General features: G+C 41.0%; 1 protein-coding gene across 2 annotated transcripts in view; it reads right to left on the minus strand.

Moving 5' to 3' along the window:
- Positions 1-7,228: 7,228 nt before the first annotated feature.
- ntm (neurotrimin) overlaps positions 7,229-25,182 on the minus strand; it is a 181,228-nt gene continuing 163,274 nt past the window's right edge. For both annotated transcript variants that reach the window (XR_014894065.1, XM_085288305.1), the window contains one exon: positions 7,229-7,701. Coding sequence is in view for 1 of the 2 variants with exons in the window: in XM_085288305.1 (XP_085144431.1) it covers positions 7,640-7,701 (62 nt within the window). In the remaining variant the exon portion in view is untranslated. The remainder of the gene's footprint in view (positions 7,702-25,182) is intronic.

The following is a 25,182-nucleotide window of genomic DNA, read 5'->3' on the forward strand; positions in this document are numbered from 1 at the left end:
AGTTTTCCCAAACGTAATGACACAGTTACCTTACGAACCTAGCAGGGCCTGTCCTGAAATTCCCCTGGTGTAGGTGTGCTCTTTCTCTCCTTTTTCAACCCGGACACTTTTCGTTACTTTCTCTCCCCTGGACCTCTTTAGGGGACCATATCAAGTTAAAATGAGAGATTTTTGCTTTTCGTCTTAGTGCTTGTTGTTCAGCATCCGTGCATATCGTCACCTTTTAAAATATAGAGAAATTATGGGTCACTCAAGACAATATAAAACACACACAATATAAAACTTTAAAGAAATCTAAGAAACAAAAAATCAAAGTATTAAGTTGGAACCTAACAGAAAAAAACAAAGGACAAGCTTATAATTCACACATGAGTACAACTCAGTAAACAATAGGCTAGGTGAAAAAATACCAGCTGACAGCTGGCTGACCTCTGGCTGAAAGCAACAATTTTGAGTGGCTGTATCTGTACTTAGTGCATAATTCTCTGAGCAATTTAAGGTTGCAGTTTAAAAATTGTCATTATTTACTACGTTTTTCACATTATACGATCACATTGATGATTGTATTGTTTACCTAGTTGATGATTTTCTGATCTTACTGGAGGTTGAGCATACATTTCTTACTGTTGTGGTATATATTTATCATATCATTTCATTGAGAGATTGCACAATTGTTCATAAACAGGTTAAATGAGAATTCCAAGGTACCAATCATTTGTTCTGACTTTTATGCTATGCACTACTGTCATTTGTTTATTGTTTGTCTTTTCTGGAGACTGAATATTGGTATTTGCCAAAATCCATATGGTTGTGTGCCAGTTTCAGATATTTACAAGTTGCCTTATTTGTTGCATAATATAAATTTTGTGCAGAAGGTCATCGGTGCCACATCTTGGAGTAAAACGATGTATCTGAAATTGCCCTAATATGAGTGTGTAGATAACTGATACTAGGCACTTTGTGTGTATGTAGCTTGTAGTGTTAAAGTACTTCGGGAAGATCTCTTTTTCTCTTTTGGGGGGATTACTGGTCATTTATGCAAAAACTTTCTTTTAAGCATAGTAAGCATTTCAATATTTTTAGCTATTTTTCTCTAGAGTTGAGTTGAGTTTTCTCTAGGTGAAGCCCAAGACAAAGTTAAAAGGTTACTGATATGTAAATAGCTAATATGCGTACAAATTTAATGTTCACCAGTATTGACCAAAGGTAGCTCCTGTTACACAGGCCAGTCTTGCAAGGCTCATTCTTTTAAAATCACTGTAGGTGACAACGGAAAGATGTAGTGTATTTCTTTTCTATCCAAAATTCTATCCAAAGGGGATAAAACTCCAGTAACTGGAGGAAGTGAACTACACACATTTTGGCTGGTAGACAACCTGCACTACAACCTGACCTACAGCCATCTCCTACTGTTGTTATATTCATCCTGCTACACTGGAAGACTGACTAGAAGATCTTCTGAAATAGTGGATAAAGGTTTCCAGATCACCAAAGAGCAGGTTTTATATTCAGTTTTGACACACCTTAGTTCATGACTTTCTCAAATTTTAAAAAGAATGACTAAAGAAGATGAAAGAGTGGCTGTGCAACTTTTTTGTCTTGAGGGGGGGGCTATCTATCTTTATGGGATTTTAATGGGGGGAAGTGATCTGCATTATCATGACTTGCTGTACCTGACTAGAACTGATGTTGCAGATAGGAAATAACAATTCTTGGCCGAGCTTAAAAATTTTAACAGGCAAGGTAATGGGGGGTTAACTGTTTGTGTTACTGGTGTGTGTTTTAAAGACACACCAGTATGAAGAGCCTGCCGGTGGCCTCCCAGTATGATGAAGACCAGCACTACACCAATTACAACAGTATAACTTTATTATCTGAAAAGAATCAACCCTGTTTTGCCTTCTTTGTCTTATAATTAGACCCAAGTCAGGGAAGAAGAGATGGAGGTTTTATGGATACCCCTCATATTCAGTCCGTTAAAAAATACATCACTTAGCTTTGGGTTGAATATAGGTTTTATAAATATTCTCGTCAGGGCAGATTATCTCATTTAATACAAAAATACTAATACAGAACAACTATGATATTTCAGACAGAGACTCATTCTCATATTTCCCTTTTCTGAATCATCTGAATACATTTCTTTTAGGATTTCATAACCAGGTGCTCTCTAACCTCCATGATTAAACACACACACATAACTTTCTAATGTTTAGCATCAGGACATCTCAAAGTGATCTTGATCTCAACTACACCTTTTGCAAAAATAAAAATTGTCTTTAGAGGCTACCTTTGATACCCTCCAAATCCACATTCACTCTTTACATTTTATTTATTAATGATTTTTATGATTTATGTTTCAGGAACTCTACACCATAACTACATATGTGTTTGCCACAACTGACCAGAACAAAGAATGGAGACCCAATACGGAAAAAGTTCCATTGTTTTATCTGTTTCTTCATTCAAAAAAATGAATGAGGTAAATTGTTCAGTTTTATAATTATTATTTATCTTCAGCCTAAAAGATATGTTTTCCAATAAAGTCTACTTGATTGTGTCTGGTATTATCTGTACAGAATACTAATGTGTTACTTACTTCTGTCACTTAATCTTTAAGTTAACATTAGGATAACATTTAGGGTTGGCATACTTCTTAAATCCACAAGGTGACAGTAATACAACAACAGTTGTCATAAAAACCTCAAGAGAAAAAAGGTTAAAATGATTCATAATACATATGCTCAAACCTTCAACCTTTATGGTTTGCCGAAACCTGCTGATCTTCATATTTTTGAGTTACGTAAGAGATTTTTCTTTCTTTTTTCTTTTTTTTTTGTAATATCTTCATATTGAGCATAGTTGTATTTTGTGATTGTGGAATATGACATTTGTATATTTTTCACACACAATAGTGGATTTTGGACAAATCAGACATGTCTGCTTTTGTCAAAGGGAACATGTTACTGCATTACATGTTACTACAACAAATCCATTTATATACAATTTTCTGCGTAGTCTAAAGGGAGATTGCATTTCTATTTTGTGTTCCCCTTCTCACTGATCTTTGTCTGCAGATCCAGAGCCCCTTAAGATACTTCCTATACAAACCCAGGATTGTAAAGCAAGCATACAGGAAATGTTGGGTGTTTGGTAAAAGAAGCTGCATAAAACCAGATACTTTGGGCTGTTCTGTTAGTGTAAGTGTAACTACATATTCTTACAGAACACAGTGGTACATACTGTAGTAATACAGATGCGGCAGTCCAATATGGCAGTCAACCAAACCGGTTTGACAACCTGTTTAACAGGTTTCGTGCGTGTATGCATGCGCGTTCAGGTGTGCTCGGGGTTATGTGTGTTCATGTGTAGAAACACCCAGGGCGGCTGCGGGGTGATATGTGTTTATGTGTTTTTAACTGTGTTTTAATTTCATCAAACCATGGGGTTTAATAATGGCGGGTCTCAACATTCAGTTATGCAGACATATGTGTTCTTAAAAGCAATTTTTTGTTTTGTGTGGCGGAGTGGAAGCCGTTTTGTTTCACAGTGCACCTTAACAAACCTGGAATGGGTACTTGCTTTTTATTTGCATCTAGTCAAAAGTGTTACTAATTGTGTTTTAATCACATTAATTTTGTCATTCTGAAAATGTCTCAGCATGCAGTGATGCATGCATTTTATTTAAAAACAAAACGCCACAAATGGGAATTTCTTCTGTATGGGAAATTTCAGCCTTCGGGACTGTTCACAAGTATTTCTTTTAATCAAACCACTAGTTTTAATTTAACTAGTTTTTACGTATCTACTGGGGTTTCTTTCACGGGGTGATGCGATCATTTTATTTAAAAATCGGGATTTCAGAATGTTGAACCAAGAGGGAGACAGAGCCAGCTAGTTTTTTAACACAGTAGATGGTCGCAAATAACATTCAGCCCCTTTAGAAAATAAACGCTTTTGTGGTAGCTCTAAAACACATTGCACAGGATCAGCAAGTATCACTCTTTCAAACTAATTGTGTTTTAATCACACTAATTTTGTCATTCTGATGTCTCAGCATGTGGCGATGCAAGCATTATATTTAAAAAACAGATCAAATGGGTATTTCTTTTGTACGGGTATCAAAATCTACCAGTTTTAATACAATAGGTGGTCACAAATAACATTCAGCCCCTTTAGAAAATAAACGCTATTGTGGTAGTTCTAAAACACGTTGCACAGGATCTTGTCTTTTGCCCGAAGCAGCCAATATTGCTCTTTCAAACTAATTGTGTCTTAATCACACTAATTTTGTGGTTCTGACTATGTCTCAGCATGCAGTGGCACAAACATTTTATTTTAAAAACAGCACAAATGGGTACTTCTTCTGTGCGGGTTTCAGAGTATACTAGTTTTTAACGCAATAGGTGATCACAAATAACATTCACCCTCTGTCTTTCAACAGCTAATTGTTTGAAATTGTTCAGGAATGCAAAAGCCCTCCGGGGGTATCATTTAATTGTTGTGATTCCTTAGGATGGCCAGTTACACCAGTGCTCAGCAACTGCGTGCCCCACCCCAGCATAGTTCAAGCACCCTCATTGTTTTAAACTTGCACAGCAAGGTGATGCCCTGCAGGTGTATCGACCCCAGATTCATCGAAACTCTCTATTGTTTTGGAAGCACTAGGTCATATATATATATATATATATATATATATATATATATATATATATATATATATATACACATACATACATACATACATACACATATACATATATATATATATATATATATATATATATATATATATATATATATACATACATACATACACACAAAACACCCTTTCCTATTGGTCGAAAAATGTACTATGTCGACCAATCAAAAATGATATGAAAACATGGCATTTAGTTGTTTATGGAGGGGGAGAGTTTTAGGAGTTGCGGCAGTGTATTGAGATGTGAGAGATTTGCGATGTTTAGTGCAAATCTTTTGTAGTTAGTGTGTAGTGTAGTCAATAGTTTTGTTGTGGGTGTCTCAACAATGAGACGACTACCGAATGTTACACATGTTACAGGAGTGATACATCTCCTGTTCTCAGGCCTGCAGGTATCAGGCTGTTGTTCTCCTTTATCTCATAGTGGACATAAATTATTTTTTGGAGTGGCACAAATAATTTGTGTGGCATCAGATTTGATACAGAACAGCTGATTGTTTTGTAAATAGTTTGAAATGTTTATTTTAAAAAAACGCCTTGGCTGCATTTTTAGGTAAACAGTTGCAAAAAACATTGTTGTTTGCATAACTCAGTTACTTTTTTAAAGAAGTAACTATATAATTAATTGCCCAACATTGGTCATTATTTACTGTATTTTGCAGACAGAGAGTTACAGGACTCTCTCCCAGACCACAGACTCATACTCATAATACAAGTCGGAGCTTTATAAAATAAAATAAAAAGTAAGAAAGGAAAAGAAAAGAAAGAAAGTTGTGTTTTCAAAATTGGAGTTCAAATTATTTTTACTTCCACTAGTGTTAACATACTACACAGGTCAAAGATTTTTTTTTAATTTTCATTGTAAGTGGGATAAAGCAGTTAATTAAAAGTAGTCTAACATAAATGCTGTAATTTGATTATTTTATTAAACCATGTAACTTGGATGGATTCGATGCAGGCATGACCACAGTGCACACGTCTGCTGTTGCTCACAGTGGTCCAAGGGACCGCTCAGGGAGTTTGTGTGTTCGCTCAGACACATGAAAAATTAGAGGGAACATTGGTGCTCAGCTAAGATAAAATAATTATTGTGGGTGATTTTAACATCCATGTAGATGCCTAAAATGACAGCCTTAGTGCGAATCTGTTATTAGACTTCTCTCAAAATTAGAAACACCCATCACTTTAATCGCACTCTGGATCTTGTTTTAACATTTAGCATAGAAACTGATCATTTAACAGTGTTTCCTGAAAACCCTCTCTTGTCTGATCATTTCCTGATAACATTGACATTTGATTACACAGCAGAGGGGAGTAGACTTCATCACAGTAGATGACTTTCTGAAAGTGCTGTAACTGAGTTTAGGAATATGACAATTTGCTTATTAGTGATCAAGGAACTGACTTCAAAGCCCATTTGTTCATTCAGTGGTGCAAATGTACTGTTTATAAGGTTGGGGAAACCTGTAATCAGCTGAGACTGAAAAAGTCACTTGGATGAATGACGAAATATTTCTCCCACTGAAAAGACTACATCACTACATCCAGGTGAACAAAATCAACCTTTTGGGATTTACTTACCTGGATGATTGAGCATGCATATTAGGGTTCCCCGATGTGCTAAATACTAATTCTGTATTTAGCTGCAATACATAGTGGGGTTGAGAGGAGAAAAACGCCTTTATGGCCATTTGGTTTATCAGTCTTGTGATACACTGGTGATAGTGTTATGTGAAGGCTGTGTGCAGGCAGGAGTGGTGGACCCAAAGTGCAGACACTCGGAGGCACAATGTAAACTTGAAACAGCTTTAATGCTGAACTCAAAAAAGGTAACAAAACTGAGACTCCAAATAAACTCAGGCAAGCAGACAGAACACACAGCATAGAAAACGGTAGATCGCGACAAGGACAAACTGAAACACAGGCAGGTTGCTGGACGGGCCCCTCGGACCCTCCAGCGGAGGCAGAAGGCTGGACGGGCCCCTCGAACCCTTCAGCGGAGACGAACAAAGGCTGGTGCAGTTCTCCAGAACCCCCGTGGGGCCCGTCCGACCCTCCAGCGGGAACAGGCGGCTGAAGCGGTCCCTCGGACCCTCCAGCGGGGACAACAGGTGGTAGAAAAGATGATTGAGGAGAGGAGTGACAGTGGCGTTGTTTCCTTCTGGATGAGGGAACAGGAACCGGTGGAGAAATAGAGACCTCCTCCTGATCCTCTGACCACATGGCTGCCAGTAAAAAGGCAGGCAAACAGACAGGTGAACAAGGTCCCGGCTGGTGTGTGGAAGGCGAGGAAGTCCGTGGCGTAGAGGCAGGTGGGGAGTGTATGTCGCACTGGGGCCATGATGAGGAAGAGTTAGTGAAAGAGAGAGCGAGCTCACTAGCCCTGACTTGCTCGCTCCACGCAGCTATGGTGCTGCCGAGCTTTGTGTCCTTAGCGAACTGGCTAAGCCGGGGGTTATATCGAATGATGGCATCCACCGCACTCAGCCCAACTGCTATGGTCCTTAAATCTGGGAACTGGGCGATGCGGTCGAGCAGGCTCACCATCCGCTCCATCTCAGCGTTGTACTCCGAGGTGAAAATGTCTGCGGGGTCCATGTTCTGGTCACGATCTTCTGTTATGAAGGCTGTGTGCAGGCAGGAACGGTGGACCCAAAGTGCAGATGCTCTGAGGAACAATGTAAACTCGAAACAGCTTTAATGCTGAACTCAAAAAAAGGTAACAAAACTGAGACTCCAAATAAATTCAGGCAAGCAGACAGAACACACAGCATAGAAAACAGTAGATCATGACACAGACAAACTGAAACACAGGGCTTAAATACACAGAGGGAGCAATCAGGGAATGGGTAACAGGAGGGAAACACAGCTGGGGCAAATCAGGCCTAACGAGACAAAGGAAGCACAACCAGATGCATTTACATGAGACACGGACTTTCAAAGTAAAACAGGAAACATAACACAGACTGACCTTACAGACACAGACTCACAGGCAGGCACTACAACAGAGGGAACAGAGACATAAACCATAAGACAGAACTCTAACAAAGAAACCAAAGACTAGAAATGATAAATAATATAATAAACTCAAAACCCTGGGTCAACGACCTAGGCATCCTAATAGATAGTTGCAGTATTTGAATGGATTGTGATGAATTGTGATCAAGACATTAAAATTCTGTCTCAGAGAGCTATTCTTGCAAAAAAAGTGCAGTCCTTGTGCTTTTAATGGCAATATTATTTGTGGCAGAATGAATAGAATAATAATTTTTATGTGATCAGACTAATCATGGGGTAGCAAATATTTGATCACATTGATCTCCAATCAATGACCAAACTTGGAAATTGTTTATTACAAATAAAAAACTGAAGACCTATAAAGACAGAATAAATGACAAATGAGCAAGAGTGAAAGCATAAAAAGGAAAAATGTCTGTAAAAAATAATAATGTTTTAGTTGATCAAAACTATTAGAATAAACAGGCAATGGTGGTGGAGAATATTAAAGATTTACTGCAGTTATTTATGCATTGGATAAGTGTGGACAACAAGATAAAGCATCAACTCATCAACCATATGAAGACATAAACATGAGCTTTCTCTGCTTGTGAAAGGAAGAGTTTTCCAGTCTAGACTGTATACAGGCCAGGCAAGTATCTGAACAAATAGTTCCAGATGAATTGATCACCACAATTTCTATGGGAACTTTCAGCTGGGTTTGCCCAAGGGCTTGACAGATGTTTCTCTCCACTAGAGTAACTTTTTGGGTTGATATCAGTGTTGTTCAGGGAGGACATGATGTGGTGTTGGACCAGTTTCTCGAAACAGGTCAGAGCAACTCGTTGCTAGTTTTTGAGGCTACTGATGGTGGTCTTTTTGGGAAGCTGGACAATTTTGGCCAGTTTCAAGCATGATGGGAAGAAAGACTGGGAGAGTGATGCAGATGAATGAAGATCTTAGTGAATCCCAGCCACCTGGTTTGCACACTTTTTCAGGACTGTCAATAGAAAATTGTACTTAGTAGTCAGTATAATATTTTAATAATATAAGTTTGCATATGATAGAATACTGCATGATGACTTCTTTATGACTCAGACTGTTGTTTTAATTCACTGTGACCCGTTATCATGCAGGGAAGGAGCAGTACCTGCTAGATAAGAGCTTAACAAGCAGTTTCACTTTGTACCAGGTAGAGGAGCCTCTCCTGGCACACGCACACACGCGCACACACACATATACACATCCACATTCGAATGTAATAAACAAACACACCTACTGTTGCATATAAATAAAGACCAGGGCAGTGGCAGAGAGCGAGTCTCTGAGCCCTCACTCTCGTGCGTGTGCTCTGTGACTGCCCTTGCCAGCAAGTAAAACTGTGTGTCTCTGACTCTCAGCTGAAGAAGTGTCTTTAGAAGTGTTTCTTGACAAGGACCCTACCAGTCACTCCTTCTGGTCCAGTGACCTTGCTTGGGTTCACTGCTGTCAGTGTGCACTTCTCATTGTGCTCCTGCACCATGGGGTTATGCAGGTGGAGGCTGGTGTTCGAGCTGCAGTTTCCTTCAGTCTTTTCACCTCTTCAATCAGCATGGGATGAAGTCCCCCAGCTATTATGTGCACTGATTCACAGTAGAAGTTCTACTGGCTAGTAATTGCTTTGACTAAGTTGCATTACCATCACAACTCACAAGGTATGCAGATGAGTCTGCATCTAACAGTCAGTTATTCCAAGTCTGGCTGTCTAAAGCCGTTGGCTGTGCGCTGTGCGGCCTGCTAACTTTATAGTGGCATTGTGGGCCTCAGCCAAGTCTCTTTGATTAACACAATGCAGCAATTATGGAAATATTTGTTGGCTACAACCTGTAAGTTCAATTCAATTTTATTTATATAGCAACAATTCACAACAACAGTTTCCTCAAGGTGCTTACATTGTATGATCTTTTGATTTTGTTTTTTATGAGTCTGGCATTGAATGGAAATGTTGTTTAAATGGTTTTCTCTTTAGCCGTGCTGGCAGACCAGCCCTACAGCTTCGCTTTCGTTTCCTTTTTTTACGCTTCCTCTCGAGAACCATCCATGGAAGATCTACCTAAGTCCTAACTATATGTTATGAAGTGGTGATAGCCTGCCAAATTGTCCTTTCACAGCTTAAAACTTTACAAACAGTAATTAGGCAGTTGTTCCATGGTTAAGTTTTAGATCAGCATTTTCTTGTTTCGTCTTCATCTGTTGTTTTTTTTTTTATTTAATTTTTTTAAAGTTTTTCATATATATATATATATATATATATATATATATATATATATATAAAGAAAGTTCAGAAAACTGATCAGTTACATTTGTAGGGTATTTTTCACCAAGAAAATCTGCTCTGTTAATAAATTAATTTGGCTTTGATCTGGCAGCAAACTAAAGAGATTCCTTTACTTGACATTCTCTCCTAAACACTGAGTAACCATTATTGTTTTATTAAATGCAGTTTAATCTTTCAGGGCTCTAATTCCGTGACATTTGAAATGAACAGTAGTACAAAAGAAATTGTTCAGCTGAGCCCTTATTCACAAGGGGTCACCACAGCAGGTAGCGCTACATATTTGTTTATTTTTTTAATGGCAGATGTCTTTCCAGGCTCCTTACATCATTGAACCCGGAAGGTCTCGCTTATTAGGTTGTGAGCAAACCACTACACTATGGACCCACTGGTAGTAGAAAGTTATTAATTGGTATTCCAGAAGCCGCTGGAGAGGACGTGGAGACCACGATAAAAAGCTTCATCAAAACCCACCTGAAGCTGCCGGAGGACACGGTGAAGAACATTGTCTTTGATAGGGTACATCGCCTCGGCCCCATGCAGGCTGCGACCGGGAGACCACGTCCTATAGGGCTTCGGAGCGTGATGTCACGGGGGTGGGCGTGGAAAGGATTTTGGCCCGATTCACCATTTTGGGGGTCTAAGCTAGGAGCGATAGCATAGCCATGGTTCGTACTTGCTGTGTGCTCGGCTGCAATGTTCGATCTTACGACCGGCACGGGAATAAGGTTGGATTGTCTTTTTATGCTTTCCCAACCTGGAAGCGACATGAGGCAGCTCGTGTATCGATGTTACCAAACGAAGGCGTCTAGCCTGGATAGCAGCTGTGAGATGAGCTGACGTGCAGCTCTCTTCCATCTCCAAATATCTGTTGGTGCTCCAGACATTTTCATTCCGGTAAGTTCTAAATATGTTCATATCTCTCTTTATAGCCTATTAGTTTCATTTTCGATGCGCTCTGAGCTCATAGCAAATTAGAACAAACATCCTACTGAGTGATTTTGCAGAACTACCGTCTATTTATAGAGTTGCTAATTATTTGGCATTATTGCAGCAAACCAGCCTATGAAATGGATGAAACATCATGACTGGTTTCCAGCGCTACACGAGGGACCTGCTTCAAACAAACCACCATGCCAATCAGATTACTTCTTCCATGTGAGGGTGAAGAGGTGACCCTTCTGGATAAGATGGTGAAGGTTTGCTGCGTTTGGTGAACAGTGTGATAATAAAACCAGAGAAGAATGAAACCTGCTCCTGTTAAATGTTCTTAAGTCTTGTGCTGTTATTTTTTCAAAAGATACAGTAAATAAAGTAATGTTAGTAGTGGGTGATATCATGTAAACACTCATGATTTGGTGTAAACATTTTGTCATTTGTAAACTGTAAATGACATGGATTCTACACTGTTACTGATGTGATGTTCTTTAAGGTGGTTTTAATAAAAAAAAAAAGAGGCAAAATAATTTAGTTTCTTTATTCAACTTTTGAACAGTGGGACTCAGTCAGTACATATTCAGTAAATGCAAATTATTTACACAGCAGTGCACTACAGGCATACATCTAGACCCCTAGATAAAACATGATGGCATTATAGCAGTGACAACTCCTCCACAGTAGCAGGTGGGGTTTTTCTTTTTTGAGGACGGCTCCTTTTACCTGTCACTACAGATGGTCTGTGTATGTTTTGATCAAGAGCCTTTTTTTGGGCAGCTGAAGAGAAGTCGTCTATCTTATGGCCAACCTCTGGGTGTATCTTGGTATTATTACCAGGCAAAACCCAGTATGCAGGTTCATCTGTAACAGTCCTTGTGCCACGGATCAACACTGTTCCGTCTACTTTAGACAGAAGAGCAGCGACGTGGGTGCAGGTCTCTGCGACTCCGGCCATACAGGTGCAGCGGGCGGCTTCAACCTTCCCTGTGATGCTCACAGTGACCCATGGCTGCAATGCTGGTTCATTCAGTCTTAGAGTGCAGCACCTGAAACACACACAGACAAAGTTCATTTAAAGACAAGAACTATGAGCCAAGGCCGACACAAATGTGTTTAATCTACTTTATCATAAATGTAACAAAGTGTCAAGAAAGTTAGCACATACATGTAATTTTTCATTTCTTTATGTGTCCATCTATAGAACGCTGCATGTTATAGTCTAAATCTGTCTGTTCTGTCAGAAACCTGCCTGCAGAAAATGAACCTAAAGTATGTAATGCAAGGATGTCATCACTTTAGAGATGGAGAAAGCATAAAGTGACAATTATGAATCACTTAATATGTTAAGGAGATTCTGCAGGTCATTAATCAAAGTATAAAACTAAAATAAAATGTATTTTTAGTGACACAGGATACAAATATGGAAGCAAGATGTATAATTAGAATTATTTATAATAAACATTAATAAATCATTGCAATTTCTTTAACCATAGAGAATAACTAAATCCTTCAGGACAGTGTCTCATCAATGCACTGAACTCACTATGTTATCCACCTAACAGTCTCCACATGTTCTCACTGTAATTTCCCCTCATGAATGAATTTATGCTGCAGTAATCTGAATGTTTGCAGGGAAATCAAACGCATTTCACTCGCTGTACTCGAGCTGACTTACCTTTGATTGAATGACGACTTGTACGCGCTGACTCCACAGATAAGGTATGAAATATATCAGGCTACGTCAATAGCGGTTGGTCTTCAGGGTTTCTACTCCACGGCCGTATTTCATACGGGTCCACATTTCCAATGCACGCTATTTTCTGCAAGTACCGCCGCTTCGCCTCTGGACGCAATCGGTCTCTATACAGTCCATTCTCTTTTAAGCTGCTTTTAAGCATCTTGTAATCGTCGTTCCAACACAGTGTGTTTGATTTGATTCGTAGACCCCGAAAATGCCGCCGCGCTCCCACAATGCATTGCGGCGTGACGTCAACTCCGAAGCCCTATAGTGGCCAAATTCGGCCACTTCAAACAAAAGCAACAGGTGAAAAGCCGCGGCAGGGAATTAAAAGGAACGGACTTCAGCGTGAACGACCAGTTCCCCAAAGAGATCTTGGAACGACGCAGGGTCCTCTTCCAATCCGACGCGGCTTCATCCAGAAGGGCTCCCGCGCTGTCATCGCTGTGGACCAGCTGTACGTGGACGGACAGCTCCACCGCGACCCCGACATCACTCCGTAGCTGTATTAACCTCACACCAGATAAGAATCAGCTACACCCTTTCCCTATCCACTCACACTAACTTGCATTAACATCTGTTTAACTTACCAGTATCAAATCGCATAGCAGAATTAACACCGTCACTCTCCGTCAGTGATTTAATTGGAATGTTTACATTTTGTTGTTTTTTTCTTCTCGTTTTTTTTTCTCTTTTTTCCCCCTCTTGTTTTTATGCTGCTCACCCTTGTCATTGGTTTCTTTCTTTATTTCTTTCACTGCCTCGATCACCTGCTTCGACACTCATCCACAAACAACATCCTTTATTTCCACACATACACACCATGCCCTCAACGGCAGCACATTTACATCAGTCAGACAGCGCACACAGTCGTTTAGGATACACACACTTAAGCCAAGCCTACTCATATTAGTAAATATGCACACACATAGTCAGACTCAGGGATCATCTCGCCACACATTTTTTCTCTCTCTCCTTCTCTTTATTTATGAACAAGTGATGTATTCTCTCCACCTGTCTAAGCGACACACAGCATACATCCCTAGTTATACACAAACATCTATGGGTACACTGAGGTTCATTACATGGAATATAAATGTAAAGCTGGCTCCAGAGAAAAGAGGTTAAAAATATTTAACCAACTCAAAAAACTACAGGCAGATCTTGTCCTTTTACAAGAGACCCACAGACCTCTTAGAGGTTTGAATGAACTTAAAACACCTGAGTTTCCTAATGTGTTCTCAGCTTGTTATAATTCTAGACAAAGGGGAGTAGCAATTTTAATACATAAAAATATTAATTTCACAGTACTCGATACAGTTATAGATCCAGAGGGCAGATTCTTAATCATTAAACTATCTATACTTGATAAAAAGCTATGTATTGCAAGTGTATATGGTCCAAATGTTGATGATCCCTCATTCTTTCACGTTTTTTTCAGTGCACTCTCTGAACACTTAGATGGCACACTTGTTCTTGGAGGCGACCTCAACCTTGGACTAAATGAAGACATGGATAGGCTCAATACAGCAGGAAGTCAGCGTAATTGGCAATCCACAAATATAATCAAACAGTATATGAGCGACTTTGGTCTTTGCGATGCATGGCGCTCCCTTCACCCCACCAGTAAGGAATATACTTTTTTCTCACATGTCCATCACTCCTACTCTCGTCTGGATTATTCTTTGGTCAGCAGGTCACTGCTGAGCGACATTTCAGACACTGAGATTCACCCTATAGCTGTCAGCGATCATGGTCCTGTATCTTTAACACTAATGCACAAGAATAATACTACGCCAACTAAAAACTGGAGATTTAATATATCACTACTTAAAGATGAAGACTTTATTAAATATTTTAAAAAAGAGTGGACTTCATATTTAGACTATAATAACACTCCTGAAACATCAGCTTCTGTTCTATGGGAAGCAGGGAAAGCTGTGATGAGAGGTAAAATAATTTCTTTCTCATCACATAAAAAGAAAAAAGAAAACAAAAATATTCAGGAATTAGAAAAAAACATCAAATCACTAGAAGAAGCCTACGCGTCCCACCAAGATCAGGAAACATTGAACAAAATACGCAAAACAAAACTAGAATTAAATGAGACAAAATTCTTAGTACAAAGACTACGCTTACAAAATTATGAACATGGTAATAAATCCGGTCAATTTCTAGCAAACCAGCTAAAAATAAATAAATATAAAACAACTATATGTGCTGTTCAAGATTCATCTGGGAACACAATATATGACCCGATACAAATAAACAACATTTTCAGGGATTTCTATAAAACGTTATATTCACCACAAATAAACCCATCTAAAAAAGAAATTGATCAGTTTTTGGACAACATAACTCTTCCAAAATTATTAGACACTCAAGCAATGGCACTGGATTCACCACTGACACCAGGCGAACTCCAGGAAGCCCTGATAAGTATGCCCAATAATAAGGCTCCAGGTCCAGACGGCTTTCCTGCAGAATTCTACAAAGAATTCTGGACGATTCTGGAACCAGTTTTCTACAGAACGTTGTTGGAAATCAAAGAAAAGGGCAGACTTCCATCAAATATGAATTCTGCAAACATTAATCTCCTGCTAAAACCAGGCAAAGACCCTGTATATCCCTCAAGCTATCGTCCAATATCCCTTATAAATGTAGACCTTAAAATAATCTGCAAAGCTCTCTCAAAGAGACTGGAGAAAATAGCCCCCCTCTTAATTCATCTTGACCAAACTGGTTTCATAAAAGGTAGGCACTCATCAACAATTACACGTAGATTACTTAATTTGATAGACTACTCATACAGTAAAAACCTAGAAACTACAATATTCTCTTTAGATGGAGAAAAAGCATTTGACAGAGTTAACTGGAAATTTCTATTTGCAACTTTACACAAATTTGGTTTTGGATCCTCTTTCATAAACTGGTTAAAATATTATATAATTCCCCAACAGCTTGTGTCAGAACAAATGACCAGACATCCTCCAGCTTCTGTCTCTTGAGGGGCACCAGGCAGGGATGCCCACTCTCCCCTTCACTGTTTGCAATTTTTATTGAACCACTAGCAGCAGCAATTAGACAGAAGTCAGTAATTAAGGGCATAAAATGCAAGAACGTGGAACATAAAATCAGCCTTTATGTGGATGATGTGTTACTCTTTCTCCAAAATTCACAAACCAATATCTCTGGGGTGATTGAATTGATAAACTCTTTTGCAAGAATATCAGATTACTCAATTAACTGGTCAAAATCTACAGTCCTACCGATTAATTGCTCCTTCCATAATTCCTCTTCTACACCACTGCAATCAGGAAATGTAAAATATTTAGGTATTAATGTTTCTCCCAAGCTTGCAGATCTAACTAAATTAAACCATATCCCACTTTTAAAGAAGGTAGAAGATGATCTGGCTAGATGGAAATGTCTATCCATATCACTCATGGGAAGGGTTGCTGCTATAAAAATGATGGTCTTACCAAAAATAAATTATTTATTCTCAATGATCCCAACTAAACCGCCACAAGATTGGTTCAGATCTCTAGATTCATGTATGTCCAAATTCCTTTGGAAAAATAAACCCCCACGTATAAGCTTAAAAACACTACAAAAGACCAAGGATAAAGGAGGACTAGAACTGCCTAACTTTCAGCACTACTTCTTAGCCAACAGGCTTCAGTTTATCTCAGGATGGCTAAAACATACCCTCTTAGATGAACCTTGGCTAGATGTAGAACAAGCACTTTGCAATAATCTAGAGATCTCAGACCTACCATTTATTAGCTCAAACATCCAACGACATGAATGCTTTAAAAGCATCAACATCAGCTCTTCTCTGACAGCATGGTGGGAGTTTCTAAAATTGACGGCGTCTTCATTAATCCCATGCAAACGTACACCTATCTGGAACAACCCAGACATATTACAAAACAATAACATGATAAACTTTTCAGATTGGAGTGGTAAAGGAATCAAATATTTAGAACATATACTAGAAGGAACAGAATTTATTTCATTTGACGGACTAGTTACACAATATGGGATCAACAAGAAAAGATTTTTAGAATATCAACAAATTAAATCCATAGTAAAAAAGAAATTTAAACCGGGTTGAACTACAAACACCACCAAGTGTGGTTCAATTTCTTACTCTTAAAACCCCCAAATTACTATCCAAAATATACAGAATGCTTTCTAAAACAGATGAATCAATATCACTTCCTATTGCAAAATGGGAAGCGGATTTATCAGTTAACTTAGACCTAAACTTCTGGTCTCAGATTTGCTTAAAAACCTTTCATCTAATTAGAAATCCCAGTCTTCAATTAATTCAATACAAAATATTACATAGAGTGCACTATACAGGTCATCGGATGTTCAAGATGGGCTTTACGTCTACCAACACCTGCTCACACTGCCAAACCAATTCACCGGACAATTATATCCACGCTCTTTGGTTCTGTCCACCAGTTCAGAAGTTTTGGCGCGATATATGTGAAGACTTATCAAAGTGTCTGAAATGTAACATTCCAACTTCCCCCTTAGTGTGTTTGTTGGGCAGCTTAGATAATGGCACTTCAGAAAAGAATATCGCCCATATGGTTTTCACTGCCCTATGCATAGCCAAGAAAACAGTTCTCATGAACTGGAAAAATAAAAATAATCTTAATTCTAACCAATATAGAAATTATCTATTAGATTACATTAGTCTTGATACAGCCTCTGCCACCACATCAGATCAATTGCTCTGGGCTCCTGTGATCAGCTCCATCACCTAGTGGGGGTGGGGGGTCATAGTTTGGTCCCGCCTTCACTTTTGTGATTGGTGTGGGGGTAGGGACAGGCTTAGGGCGTCGGGGGGTTCCCCGGAGGCATCTTCCTTCAGGGGCTCAACCCGGGGTAGCGGTCATGTCCGGTTAGGGGCTCTGTTGGCTCTCAGGTGACTGTTTCCTCGCGGCTGCGTGCAGCGGGGCTAGGGGAGGGTCTGTGCTGACGGACGTGGGTTACTGACCTGGTAGCCTGGCTGCCCCTGGGTGGGTCCGGGATGGGCGTGAGGTTCTGGGGGCACTCTCTCTCTGGGCCGGGGCCCGGCCCGGGCCTCGGGGGCTTGGGTCCTGGTTGGTGTGTTGCCGGGGTTGTGGGCGGGTGGGTGCATGGGGGCCCAGCCCTGGAGCAGGGTGCCGCCGGTGCATCGAGCCGCCTGGGGGGCTCTTCAACTGATGGGGGAGAGTGTCACATCTTGCAGGAACTTTCCTCTCTTCAGGAACTCTCTCTGCAGGAAGGGGAGATACAGGAGAGGTGGAGGAAGATCTCAGCCTGGGCGTTTATTGTCTTATGTAGTCTGGAAGATGAGTGGATGGTGGGGTGGGTGCAGTTTTCTCTGTGGTGGGGTTGGGTGGACTGTCCCGGGCTCTGTGGGGCCGGGCGGAGCTGCTGCACTGGGCCCCAGTCTGGATGGGCCTGGGCCCCCTTTCCCTGGCGGGTCGCGGAGTATGGGGGTGCCTACTGGGGTCAGCGGGGGAGCTGGCCCCAGGGAGGGGTCACTTGCCCCTCCCTTCCTTCCCTCCCCATCTCCAGCTGCCTCCCTCTTCCTGCTCCACCACAACCACCCACACATGCAGGACCTTGGAGTAGGGGTATGTCACCAGGGTGCAGAGGAGGCTACCCCCCGTCCCCGTCCCCGTCCCCGTCCCCTCTGTCCCCTTCTGGCTGCCTCTGCCTCAATTTTATCCCACAACTTAGACATTCACATTACTCACACTCGCATTACACATACATGTAGGATCTTGGGGGTGGGCACGATACACGGAATCCAAATTACCATCAGGGTGTACACCTCACCCCTGGCGTCGTTGCCCACCTCTCAATTTAAAATACACGTAGACATTGAGGGCTATCAGGAGGGGCTATGCGCTTAACTGCTGCTCTCTGGCAGGTAGCTCCATGCCCTCCTGGGTTTTAAATGCACCTTAGAACACACATGCATCAATACTACAATGAGCGGGTGGAGGGAGGTTTGGAGTCTTCTCTCACCCCCATTCTCTGCGGCCTGCTGGAGCCGGGGGGCTAGGAGGAGGAGTTGGCCGTCCGACTGCGGTTTGGAGTGTGGGGCCTCCCTGCTGCTGCGGAGTCGGGGCGGTCTGCCTCCCCCCACCGCAGGGAAAAGGGAAACACCACCTGGGTCTGGGTGCAGTTCCCCCCTCCAGGGGCAAGGGTACCTAGACCCGGTTCGTAGAGTACGCTTGGGGAGTGTGATTGTGTGTACAGTGTCTCTCTATGTCTGTATCCACGTTGGTTGAGTGTGGAGTAAGTGCATATGAGAGCATGAGGGTGGGAATGGATGTTTGTATCCGTGTGTGCCTGTATGTCTGTGTCTATATGTCAGGTTGGGTGTCAGACGCCACCTCTCTGGGGACATCTTAGGCCCTCCAAGGTTTGGAGGCCTATCTCCCCCCTCCACCACTTCCCCTGCCGGTGGCGGACTCCCTCAGACATCGGTGCGTTGGTGGTTCTTTGTGTCCGGGGATGGGCGTCCGGGTACACACCGGCTCACTCCTTGGCGGCCGCTTATCGGGGCCTGGAGCCTGGGGCTCGCTCGGGCCACTTCGGAGGTGGGGTGTCCCCGGCCTCTCGGCCTGGGGCTCGGTCACTCAGGCACGGCTGGCTGCCGGCGGAGCTCACGGACGCGTCACTGCAACTCCCCCTGGCTTCTGCTCCTCGAGTGAGCCCTCATCTGGGACTTTCCTCAGCTCTTTCTGGGACAGTGGCGCGGCTGCCCCTCTGTTGGTCTTCCTTGGTCTCTTGTGTTCTGGGGGCCTCTGGATGTCTGGAGTTTTGATCTCCTCCATACCTGCTTCATGCCCTGGAGGACGGGGCTGTGGCCCCCCCACACCCTCTAGCAGATCATTACATGAAGGAACCTTTTAAAAAAAAAACAAGCGCGTCCATGCTCACAGGTGTACACATGGGTGATCACACCCACAAACTACACCCTTTTTGGCTCCTACCTCAAAGCACACTGTGTTCTGTTGATCTTATGTGCTGCACAATAATGTTTAATATTTAATATTTACTGTCATATTCCCATATATCATTGTGATGTTGTTTATTCTATTACTCTTGTTCTCTTCTGCTTGTTTTCTTTTTTCTTTCTCAGCAGGTGATCCAGGTGATTGATATATGCATTTTTTTTCTTTTCTTTTTTTTTCTGCCCGTTCTGTTGGTTTTAATTTTTTGCCCTTCTCCCCCGTCCCTCTTCTCAGCTGTTTCTCTTTCCCGCTTTCTTTCTCCCCTTCTTTCCCCCAGTCAAGTCTGTCCTGTATTCAGTAAGTGAAAATAAAATAAACAATAAAAGGTGAATCAAATGGACCATTACAGCAAGGCTGGGATGGTCAATTTGGTAAAGTAAATCCGTTGGGCATCTTTCTTTGCCTTTAGACAACAATTCTGATGGCAAAAGAGCCAAACGGGACAGGCAAAAAAAAAAAAAAAAATCCTAAAAAAGCAGTAATATTCCGGCAGCTGGGGCGCCAAAATAATACCAGAAAATATTTTTCCCATGAAAATACAGTTATTTTCAGTAATGACAATACAGTTTGTCGCCCTAATTTTACATGGGATTTTGTCTTTTACAGGTGCTTTTAAACATTAAATTAGGAACAATTTAATGTGATTAAACAATGAAATTACCTATAAACAAGGTCAATGAATGCAGCAATATGAATAATAATACTTAAATGTACAGAAATATAAAGTTAACAGTTGGTTTAAATAATAATGGATTGAATTCATATAGCGCTTTACAATTCCACTTTATAATTCTCCTCTGGCCATAACCAGTAGGTGGTAGGTGAAGTGTCTTGCCCAAGGACACAACGACCGAGAGAGTCCGAGCCAGTGCTCGAACCGGCAACCTTCTGATTACAAGGTGAACTGCCAACTCTTGAGCCACGATCGCCCTAAATAATAATAATAATAATTAAAAAAAGTCAAAAAAGTTTATACGAATCATGTTATATATTTTTCCATAGCATTACATGAATTTAACAGTTCAATCTTTCAAATAACAGACAAATATTTGTGAAATTACGATGCATTTGTGAATGTATTTTAACAATCTAAATATGCATATGTACAGACAGATACATTTAAAAAACAAGAAAAATATGTTTTATTACATTTACTAGTTTTATTGTCATGTACAGATAAACAGTGTAGCCACATTTAACCATAATGAAATTCTTTGGCTCGTGCTCCTCTGCTTTACATGAGCATATAGAAAGTGTGCAGTTATATTAAGAAGAAAATAACAGAAAATAGCAGTAATAATAATAATAATTTTAACAAAAAATCAAATAGTATTAAATTCTTAGAGAATTTAAGACAAGTTGGTATTGACAGGTTGTGCAAAACTTGTGGAATGAGCATTTAAGTGGCATTTGTTGAAGTGTCTGTAGAGTGTGTTTGTAGAGTCCTGTAATTGTAGGGAGTGTGTAATGGTGTGTAAAGACTGTCAACAGTTCAAAAACCTGATGGCTTGAAACTGTCTCTGTGTCTGCTAGTGCAGGTCTGAATGCTCCTGACCTGCTTCCCCGATAACAGGAGTGTGAGGAGTCTGTGGCTGGGGTGGCTGGGATCAGAGAGGATCTACTGCGTTTTCCTCATGCAGCTCTGTCTGTAGAGGTCTTGCATGGCTGGCAGTTCAGTCCTGATGCGCTTTGCTGATCTCACCACCCTCTATGTTTCAGGTGTCATGTTTAGCGTCTCCTAGTTTAGGGTTTTGTTAGTGTTTTCTTCATTTCTCCTTTGCTAGTTGTTTTGTAGTGTTTTCATGCAGCCACCAATAAAAGGCTCGCTTTCAGTTTCAACCTTCGCCTGTTCCTCTATTTGTTTGCACATGGGTCCTCACCTCTCATCTCCACATGGTCTGCCCTTGCAAACTGTGACACCTACGGATTAAGAAGGAGATGTCATTTAAGTTCATATGTGTGTGATGGCAGATGAACAAATGCTTTTGGCAATATAGAGTATTTTAGATATTTCACCAAAAGAAAATTAAACCGAAATAAAAGCAATCAAACAGCTTTATTTACTGTATTTCTGTATGCATGTGCTTAGCTTTGTAATTGTGTCACTGTAGCATATTTGGCTCAGAGGGTATTAGCATTTCTATTCAGATTCACACTGTGAAGTGCCACCATTTCTTAGACTTAGACATTGTATTTTTGTAACTTTTTTATTTTGCACAAAGCACATTCAGTGGCCTTGGATTAAAGCAGTGAGGGGTGTGAAGGTTGATGGGTGTCAGCTCATTAATCATATTTTCAGGGGAAGAGTCTGCTTAGAAGATTTCACACTGTTCTGCTTTTTCTCCCCACAAAGCAAATACACTGCCTAAAATTTTGCACACACATTACAGACCAGTCTAAGTAAATAGATTTGGATGTTTTGTCTTTATTTCCCTGGCATATTGAGACTATGAAAGTTACTTCAGATAACTCTGCTCAGCAAGGTACAACCAAGCAATTTTGGCGACTGCGCTATGTTATTCTTGACTGACAGCTTTTATAGTGGGATATATTTGTCCATTATATGTAATGTAAAACAAAGTTTGGGAACTGAACCAACTGGAGCAATATTCTGTGTTATACTCTGTCAAATCAAACATGCAGAGCTACCAATTGTGGCAACTGCTTGTGACCAAGGAGCAGCCAAAAGTAGCTTTAATGATAGCATGGCATTCACTAATCCTATTAGTGCTCTACTGTCTTGTAACATTTTGCAAGAAACTCCACAGGAGGGTGCAAGCTTGAAGTTGGAGAAGGAAGTTAGTTTCCTGACTAAGGAAGGCATTTGACCACTTTCCTTTTCTCTAACATGGCTCACATTTATATACATAGACAGAGAGTATAAGATCCACCGAGGCTGGGATTTGTCACACCAGGCAAGACCCCAGGCTGTGTAAAGATGCCCCTGAGACAATCCAGCACATAACAGCAGGGTGCAAGATGCTAGCAGGCAGGGCATACATGGAGCACCATAATCAAGCAGCCGTCATACAGGGAGTGCAGAATTATTAGGCAAATGAGTATTTTGTCCACATCATCCTCTCCATGCATGTTGTCTTACTCCAAGCTGTATAGGCTCAAAAGCCTACTACCAATTAAGCATATTAGGTGATGTGCAACTCTGTAATGAGAAGGGGTGTGGTCTAATGACATCAACACCCTATATCAGGTGTGCATAATTATTAGGCAACGTCCTTTCCTTTGGCAAAATGGGTCAAAAGAAGGACTTGACAGGCACAGAAAAGTCAAAAATAGTGAGATATCTTGCAGAGGGATGCAGCAGTCTCAAAATTGCAAAGCTTCTGAAGCGTGATCATCGAACAATCAAGCGTTTCATTCAAAATAGTCAACAGGGTCACAAGAAGCGTGTGGAAAAACCAAGGCGCAAAATAACTGCCCATGAACTGAGAAAAGTCAAGCGTGCAGCTGCCAAGATGCCACTTGCCACCAGTTTGGCCATATTTCAAACCTGCAACATCACTGGAGTGCCCAAAAGTACAAGGTGTGCAATACTCAGAGACATGGCCAAGGTAAGAAAGGCTGAAAGACGACCACCACTGAACAAGACACACAAGCTGAAACGTCAAGACTGGGCCAAGAAATATCTCAAGACTGGTTTTTCTAAGGTTTTATGGACTGATGAAATGAGTGTGAGTCTTGATGGGCCAGATGGATGGACCCGTGGCTGGATTGGTAAAGGGCAGAGAGCTCCAGTCCGACTCAGACGCCAGCAAGGTGGAGGTGGAGTACTGGTTTGGGCTGGTATCATCAAAGATGAGCTTGTGGGGCCTTTTCGGGTTGAGGATGGAGTCAAGCTCAACTCCCAGTCCTACTGCCAGTTTCTGGAAGACACCTTCTTCAAGCAGTGGTACAGGAAGAAGTCTGCATCCTTCAAGAAAAACATGATTTTCATGCAGGACAATGCTCCATCATACGCGTCCAAGTACTCCACAGCGTGGCTGGCAAGAAAGGGTATAAAAGAAGAAAAACTAATGACATGGCCTCCTTGTTCACCTGATCTGAACCCCATTGAGAACCTTTGGTCCATCATCAAATGTGAGATTTACAAGGAGGGAAAACAGTACACCTCTCTGAACAGTGTCCGGGAGGCTGTGGTTGCTGCTGCACACAATGTTGATGGTGAACAGATCAAAACACTGACAGAATCCATGGATGGCAGGCTTTTGAGTGTCCTTGCAAAGAAAGGTGGCTATATTGGTCGCTGATTTGTTTTTGTTTTGTTTTTGAATGTCAGAAATGTATATTTGTGAATGTGGAGATGTTATATTGGTTTCACTGGTAAAAATAAATAATTGAAATGGGTATATATTTGTTTTTTGTTAAGTTGCCTAATAATTATGCACAGTAATAGTCACCTGCACACACAGATACCCCCCTAAAATAGCTAAAACTAAACACAAACTAAAAACTACTTCCAAAAACATTCAGCTTTGATATTAATGAGTTTTTTTGGGTTCATTGAGAACATGGTTGTTGTTCAATAATAAAATTATTCCTCAAAAATACAACTTGCCTAATAATTCTGCACTCCCTGTAGTATACAGAAACATCTGGGCTGAGTATAGCCTGGAAGTCCCGAGGTCAAAATGGCAGACACCCCCTAGGGTGGTGGAGAATGGCCAAGCTAAGATCCTGTGGGACTTCCAGATACAGATGGACAAAATGATGATGTCTAACCAATGGGACATAATTGTGGTGGACAAGCAGAGAAAGACAGTTATAATGATACTGAGCGAAAACATGAGAAGACGGCCGATGTAGTGATCGATGTAGTGGTTCCGAATGACAGCAACATCAGGAAGAAGGAACACAAGGAGCCGCAGAAGTACCAAGGGCTCAGAGAAGAGCTCGAGAAGAGCTGGAGGATGAAGGTGTTCCCAGTGGTAATCAGAGCACTAAGTGCAGTGAGTCCCATGCTAGGCGAGTGGCTCCAGCAGATCCCAGGAACAACATCCAAGAAGAGCACAGTGCTAGGAACAAGTAAGATACTGCTCAGGACCCTCAAGCTCCCAGGCCTCTGGTAGAGGACCTGAGCTTGAAGGATAAAGACCACCAGCAAGGGTGAGAGGGGAATTTTTATGTATTGCATAAAAGCCACTATTTGATGATGAAACATAGAAGACTGTGTACTATACATAATAAAGTACGTATAAAAACAGCTTACAGCAGCAAATTAATTGTCTTCATAATTTATTAAAGTTACAAAAACTCCTTGCAGGCAGCGGTACGCATAAAATAATTTCACCTAATTATGAGTTCGAAAACACTGTTTCAGACTGCTACAACTCACTTACTGGTAATTTCTTTGTAGAATGTGTCACTTAGCCTAATCAGTGGCATTAATTATCCCTTCTTACTTAGCCACACATGATTTCTTTCAAAAACTGGTAATATTAAACTTTTA

This window comes from Mchenga conophoros, linkage group LG10 (genome assembly GCF_057382185.1).
Source record: "Mchenga conophoros isolate Kocher_MC1m ecotype Shallow Benthic linkage group LG10, M_conophoros_male_GT1.1, whole genome shotgun sequence".
Taxonomy (NCBI): Eukaryota; Metazoa; Chordata; class Actinopteri; order Cichliformes; family Cichlidae; genus Mchenga; species Mchenga conophoros.